At 36.7% G+C, this 7,679-nt stretch overlaps 1 protein-coding gene across 4 annotated transcripts in view; it reads right to left on the bottom strand.

Moving 5' to 3' along the window:
• Positions 1–207: 207 nt before the first annotated feature.
• Oseg2 (intraflagellar transport protein Oseg2) overlaps positions 208–7,679 on the bottom strand; it is a 40,428-nt gene continuing 32,956 nt past the window's right edge. For all 4 annotated transcript variants that reach the window (XM_071724176.1, XM_071724174.1, XM_071724173.1 and 1 more), the window contains 2 exons: positions 3,522–3,952; positions 208–3,062 (listed from right to left, as the gene is read on the bottom strand). In XM_071724176.1, coding sequence (XP_071580277.1) covers positions 2,339–3,062; positions 3,522–3,952 — 1,155 coding nt within the window. In that variant the 3' untranslated portion in view covers positions 208–2,338. The remainder of the gene's footprint in view (positions 3,063–3,521; positions 3,953–7,679) is intronic.

The raw sequence follows: 7,679 nt of genomic DNA, 5'->3' as shown, positions 1-7,679 counted from the left end.
TGGCTTCCTAATACTAAATATTTACCGCATTTTTTCTCATTTTTATGACGGTATCTTAGAAAGTACAAGCGACCCCCAAATTCTATTAACAGTTTCGCGGATTCAGGGGGCAAGAATACATAAAATTTACCTCCTCTCAATTGATTTCTCGTATAGGCCCTAATTGTGGAGTTTTACCAAGAATAATAGTAAAGAAAGGTTTTCGCGTATAGGTAAAATATTTTATTAGTTTTCATTAAAACTTTTATATAATAATATAATTAATATTGCTTCACGTTGATTTGCTTAACATTTTTCTTATAATTTTTTTATTAATAAAACAAAAATTATTTTAAATAACGTAGGTAATGCAAATAATGTGCTCTTACTGCGACTGTCGCACAGTGCGACCGAAGCCCGCATTATGCGGCCAAAAGTCGAAAAAAAAAGTTTCTAGTTAGGGTTTTTTCATCATTGGGTTGGCTAAAGGGATCCCCTAAGAAACGAAAACCGTTCACAGTAACGTCCCTTTCCCTAAATCCTCTCCTCAAACTTAGTCGGAATGTGGCCTTCGTCGAGCGCTACACTATTGTAGATACAGAGCGGACGGTGGACGCTTTCGTTACGAACGTGTGAAAGTTTTTGAAGTAAATAAAATCAAGCGGAACAAAATGGAATCAACATCTGAAGGTTAGTAAAGTATGTGAAAAAATTTCTGGGAATTAATTGTTAAATAGAAAATGGTTAGAAATAGAAAATTTGAATTGTTAGATAAAAAAGTAATAGATTGCCGTAAAATGCTGTTTAAAAATTTGTTGGAGGTTATACATAAAAGTATTATCTACTAAATAAAACAAAATTCAGCTGCCCATATCTGCCCATTGAATTTTTATGAATTTTTTTCAAAAATGGAGTAGGATATTCGTTTCAAGAGTTATAATAATAAATGAAAGAAATAAAGCATACAAATCAAAAAATTAAGAGAAAAAGAAAGAAAAAAATGAGCATCGAAAAAGAAAGACAGAAATATACATGTATAATATAATACAGAAAGCAAAAAGAAGAGATAAAGAGAGAAAGAGAGAGATTTGTTGTTTAATTTTTTTAAGTTACAAATTTTATATGATGTATTAACATATTTCCTATAACTATCATATAACAGTGCTATTTGTTTTTTAGGTTTCAGTACTTCGACTCAAGGTGGCTTTACGAGACTGCAATTTCTTGTAATATAATTTTTTTCAGAGTCATAAATTTTTTTACGTAGCTACGCGTATGGAATATTTTGTAAACGTAGAATTTAAGTGTATCTTATATAAAGTTTATTTATGCATATTACATTACAGTTCAAAACTCTTAATTTGTATATTACTATGTTTAATTTTAATAAAAATTTTTGTATTGCCATATTGCATTCCGCCATTTTAAATTTTTTCATTTTTGATAAATTTGTAATCACAGACCCTAATAACCACAAAATAATAAGTTTTAGACCAATTGCTAAATTTTTTTCATTTTTGACAAGTTTTTTCGTATAACACGACGCCATATTGGATCCGCCATTTTGAATTTTTTAATTCTGATAACGGATTCGTAATCAGCGACCCCAAAAACCCCCTAATACGAAATTGTAGATCGTTCCCTTAACTTTTCGACTTTTGGCCGCACAATGCGGGCTTCGCTTCGGCCGCACTGTGTCGCTGCCGGACATTAAACATCAAGCAATATGGCGGGGCAGCGCGCGTCTCCTGCAGCGTATATTAAGCCCGTTTACGATTTCGAGTCAATATGACGCGCGCGTGTGTATAAGCGCGCACGTGTGCGTGTATTTGCGTTACTTTGGACCGCCAAATTCCACAAACAGCTTTTTGGCTTATGGAATGCGCCAAAGCCGAGCATATTTGCCAAGCGGTTAATTATCATCTGCGGTTGCCCACCCTCTGAAATCCCTTCATGAACCACCCTGCAGGACGAGCGCTCTATATCTGGCTGAAAGAAAGAGTAGTGGCAGATAAATTGACACTGCTTCAGTACAATATTTTTCTTTTCGAAGTCATTTATAATCAAGCAAAAAGTGATAAATAAATGTAGAAATAATTAAATTTCAATGAAGCGATATAAACCTCTTTCTGAAGATAATTCTGGTCTTGACTAAATGAAACGAGGTATATTTTGTCAATAACGTTATTACATACCGCTAATTAAGAGTGTAGGCGCATATCAGCACAATACATACACTTATTATTATATTTATTTTAGCTTATCTACAAATTCCAAAATCTTTTTAATCTTTTTTATTCTTTTTACCGTGCTCTATTTTTATCAACTTTAAATTAAACGAGACTCGAAGCTTTTTCGTTTAAAACGAGTACTTGGGTGCCGTGCCGCACCAATCTTGAAGAAATACTAAAATGTCATTTAGCGGCGAATCCGGGGGTGCCTGTCGGGCCGTATTGATCAACTTGGTCCAGTCGTCGCGATCAGCCACGCGGTTGGTTTCCTCAAATCTGACAACTGGGCCTCGCACTGGATATCCCGTGATCACGCATTGCTGAAGAAGCGCGCTGGAGTTTGTCGGCGACGTCAGGGAGCCTACATATACGCCTCTCTGGTCGACCGGTAGACCTTGTTCGATCTTTTGGTCCATAGACACCGCCAGCACCCATTCTCTTGCCTCCTCACGTTGATCCGTCGCGACGCCAAGTTTTTCTGGAAGTGGAACTTCCAGTGGAAAGTCAGTGACACGTAGATCGTCCACATCTAAGACATTGCCGTCGCCATCCTCTTCGATACACTCTTCCAGATCGAGAAAATGATTAAGAAAAACGAAGGCTTCGCTTAGAAGACCGGCGGTACGAGCTGCAATACCGGCTTCATAGTAGTATCTGTCGGCGTGAAGGATATCAGTGTGTCGCAGAAGACTGACCGATGCCTTAACCACAACGCCAGAAAGCGCCGGAAACGGACGGCAGCCGTGCTTCACCGCAGAGAGATGTGCGGCCTCCAGAAGACGTTCGAATCTCTCACGAGAAGACGATGAGCGGTAGAGACCGTGTAAAACGTCACGGAGTTGGGCTAGATATCTGGAATTAGTTATGTCGCGAATAATAAATGAAGAGATGCAAAAGATAAAAGCGTGAGACGAACAAGCAATATCAATCTCTCCCAATATCAGGTTAAATATAGAGAATGAAGAAAATAAAGGTCTTCAGTTTTGGGAGTAAATACAGAAGGGATCCAGATAGAACAGAAAGCCACAATAAATAAGTCAAAAGACGTCAAAATGATAGTAAAATGATAGTAAAATGACAAAAAATCGTCATTTTGCCGTCATTTTGACATTATTTTGACTTTATTGTGACTTGCTGTTCTACCTGTAGGGATATTTCAATTTTAATAAAAGATTAGTTTGTAAAAAGACATTTTGTATCAAAACATTTCCAACTAATGATGGACATTTGAATAATGGAGATTAATAAATAGGAATAAATGACACGCTATATTTTCGATAAATCCCCTCATCAGCCCTAAATATATAATACCTGTACTCCTGCTGCGTTGCATTCAGGATGCTCTCTGCCAATTGCAAATACAGATTAAAGTTCTGCGAGATTGCGGGTGCGCCGTACTGAGCGTAAAGTTGCAATGCTTGCAGCGCGGCGTCGTTCTTCAGCAATTGTGCGGCACGCCGTGCCACAAATCTCTGCAGCACCTCCAGACTTTGCGAGCTCGCGGCGTCGAACACTTGACTCCACTGACCTTTGCGCGCCATCACCTCGAGGGCAGCGTTACAGTCCACTTCCGCCAGCCGTTCCATTTCACCTTCGTTTGTCATGGCGTCTCGATATTTCTCTTCTAGATATAGCTCAAGATCGGGAGCAAGCTCACGGACGATTCGTCGTGCGCGATCCCACTCGCCAACCGCCACTAGCGAACTCACCGCATCTTTCAACCGATCCGCTTGAAGAAATACCTGCAGCGATAGGAGACATCGTGAATTTGAAGCATTCAATTTTTTAGCATTTTGGCTTTTGTCGTTTTACGTTAAATCTTCATCCAGAATTTAATCCAGTAAGTATATAATGGACGTATCAAGTAAAGTGCAGCCTCATATTAATCTTTATTTAAAGCATATTTGAACCATAGATAATTAGTTACATCATTATTAAAAAACAAACTAAGGTCAAGCTCGTACTTGAAAAGCAAAGGAAAGGTCATAGGACAATAAACGAACAAAAAAGAATATTATGTATCACATATAATCTGATTTATTACCACATATCTAATTTAAAAAATTTAACGGAACGTTTCAAACTGCATCGAGTCTTTATCAGCCAAAAAATAAATAATTTAATAAAAAAAAGATTAGATCATGAATAATATAATAAATAACAATACCTAACGGTGAAACTGAATTAGTCCTAAATGAAATATAAAATAAATAAAATATAAAAAAATAATAAAAGAAATAAAATATAAAATAATAGTGTATTAAAAGCGAGGACTAAAAACGAATTACAATAAATCTAACAAGGGGCCACATCAAAGTTAAAAGTAAAATAAAAAAATTAATGAGAAAAATTAGGGTAAAACTCGACAATTAGAACCTGTACGAGAAATCAATTGAGAGGAAATAAATTTTATGTATTCTTGCCTCCTGAATCCAAAACGGTTGATAAAATTTGGGGGTCGCTTATATTTTCTAAGATATCGTCATAAAAATGAGAAAAAATCCGGTATTTAGTATCAGAAAGTCACTCCCAATTTTCATAATTTTGAAATATATGTTATCAAAGTCATCGCATTGAGTAGGTAATGTTGTGAAGGTTTTAGTTGGCCGGGTGTTGCTTATTAAAAAGTTAGATAATTTTTTAGAAAAACTTATACAGCTCCTCACCTCCAATATTGATAAAATTATGCTCATTGGACACGTTTTTGTACAAAACGAAAGAATGTTGTGTGGAAAAGTGTATGCGTGGATGCGGTGGGTTCCGCCCCCACCCCCCTCTGCGAGGTGCTCCATCTCCAAAAAACTAACCTAACCCAACCCAATTGTTGTGTGGGTGGAAGTGTATGTGCGATCATACATGTGTGATCCATCCACACAACAATTGGGTTGGGTTAGGTTAGTTTTTCTAGAGGTGGAGTCCCCCGCAGGTTGGCGGGACCCACTGTCTATATATGGTATCATAGAATTACATACTATTCATTATATTTTCTTTGTTAATAAGTTTTTAATATAAGTAACGACCCTCAACTTTTATCAACATCAGTTTCGGATTCAAGGGGCAAGAATACATAAAATTTACCTTTTCCCAATTGATTTCTCGTATATAGGCCCTTAAGGGGATGCTGGAGCCGCAGGCGAACTCGATCAGCGTCGATAAAGAAGTGCTCACCGACTATATCTGTCCTTGTATAGACAAGGATATAGACAAGGATAGCACCTAACCTTGCATCTTCCACTGGTTTAAGTAATATCTTTTTTTAGGCTTCAAATCTTACTTCTAATTGCACGATATTATTCCTGACAGTTTTTTGTAGAGGGCTGCATCACTATTTTCTATAGAAAAACTGCAGAATTTTTGTATAAAGCAAATATTGTCGTCAGGTGAAGACAATATTTATAAAAATAAAATTTTTTTTTAGTTTATCAGAAAAAATCATGTACAGCCCTCTACATTTTTGTGCGTACTTTAATCGTGTAAAAGGATTTTCCATTCTGTTCAGCCAATTCAAAGATATTGCTTAGACCGATTATGCCTTGTCGCTGTCACTCCAGGATCCCCTTAAGGGGATGCTGGAGCCGCAGGCGAACTCGATCAGCGTCGATAAAGAAGTGCTCACCGACTATATCTGTCCTTGTATAGACAAGGATATAGACAAGGATAGCACCTAACCTTGCATCTTCCACTGGTCTAAGTAATATCTTTTTTTTAAGGCTTCAAATCTTACTTCTAATTGCACGATATTATTCCTGACAGTTTTTTGTAGAGGCCTGCATCACTATTTTCTATAGAAAAACTGCAGAATTTTTGTATAAAGCAAATATTGTCGTCAGGTGAAGACAATATTTATAAAAATAAATTTTTTTTTAGTTTATCAGAAAAAATCATGTACAGCCCTCTACATTTTTGTGCGTATTTTAATCGTGTAAAAGGATTTTCCATTCTGTTCAGCCAATTCAAAGATATTGCTTAGACCGATTATGCCTTGTCGCTGTCACTCCAGGATCCCCTTAAGGGAATGCTAAAGCGAAGGCCAAACTTCCTCGACGTCGGTAATGTCAACTAAAGCAAAGGCCGAACTCCGACGCAAAAACGCCACCACGTAAGGTGGTGACCACTGGTGGTGACAACGCGAAACTCCGTACACGTACACACACCACTGAATTGCTCACACGGACGCACGGTGGTAGAGAGACATATGCTATAGACGCGGCAACGCCGCGCGGTGTTGCCGCGTCTATGGATTCTTAGCAATACGGCCTGAAGGGGATGCTGGAGCCGTCTGTATTACCGGCATTTTGTTGTCGGCACGTAGCGTCGTTAATATTTGACAGAATTAAAAATCCTTCTCCAGAATTGCAGTACATACATTAATGATTCAGGGGAACTCCGATTTTATATAGAAAACAAGAAAAAATTACGGAAGTACAGATTTCCTTATCTACTTTTATCCCAATATAGCGTCTCGAGTAGCGGCGAGCTGTCAGCTCGTCACAAGATGTATTTCATAAGAGATATACCATTGGTACGAACGCGAAAACAAGTTCCCCTGAATTGCACAACAATAAAAACATCGATAAACCCCCCAAATCAAGATTTGGAAGCGTAATATAAAAGTATAATGTCGAGGTGTATCGTGCGTATGTGTGCGTGCAATGTAGCGTGCTATCGTTGTCTATATCTTTGTCTATACAAGGACAGATATAGTCGGTGAGCACTTCTTTATCGACGCTGATCGAGTTCGCCTGCGGCTCCAGCATCCCCTGAACCTGAAAATGCTTTCTGGCCGTCCGTATATAGCAGAAGGCAGTAACGTATCAAGGCTAATAAGCACCCGCTTTTTATAAATTACATATATTCTTATGCACACATGTGCGTATATATATATATATATATATATATATAATATGTATCCAATTATTATGTGTATGTTTATAATTGTCTGATGACAAATAATAACAGTAGCATAATTGAGAATGTGAATTAGTATACATAGTATGTATTGACGCGGGTACTTATTAGACTGGGCAATTTACTGCATCTCTTGCACCTCTAATAATTTTTTTCTTGTAAAATAAATGAATGATGTAAAACTCTTTCGAAGGATCTATCCATTCTTGATGGGGTAGAATAATAACTTCTATAACAAATGCAATAAATATTAAATGTATAGTATTGATTTATATAACTAATTTTATTCTATCTTTATATAGAAAAATATACACTCAGTCTTAGCATCAGAGTAAAGGGTAACGCAGCTGATGAACAGTATAGATAACAAACTGAATAAAAATCTTAATTATTATAACATAATGATATTAATAATTAAGATTTTTATTCAGTTTGTTATTATATATACTGTTCGTCAGCTGCGTTACCCTCTACTCTGATGCTAAGAATGAGTGTATATTTTTCTATATAAAGACAGAATAAAATTAATGATATAAATCAATACTATAAATTTAATATTTA

Source organism: Temnothorax nylanderi, unplaced genomic scaffold, assembly GCF_030848795.1.
Source record: "Temnothorax nylanderi isolate EJ_2023f unplaced genomic scaffold, tnyl_v1.0 TNYL_tig0722_pilon, whole genome shotgun sequence".
Classification (NCBI taxonomy): Eukaryota; Metazoa; Arthropoda; class Insecta; order Hymenoptera; family Formicidae; genus Temnothorax; species Temnothorax nylanderi.
The sequence above is the reverse complement of the archived record's forward strand: the minus strand, read 5'-3'. Positions and strand labels throughout refer to the sequence as shown.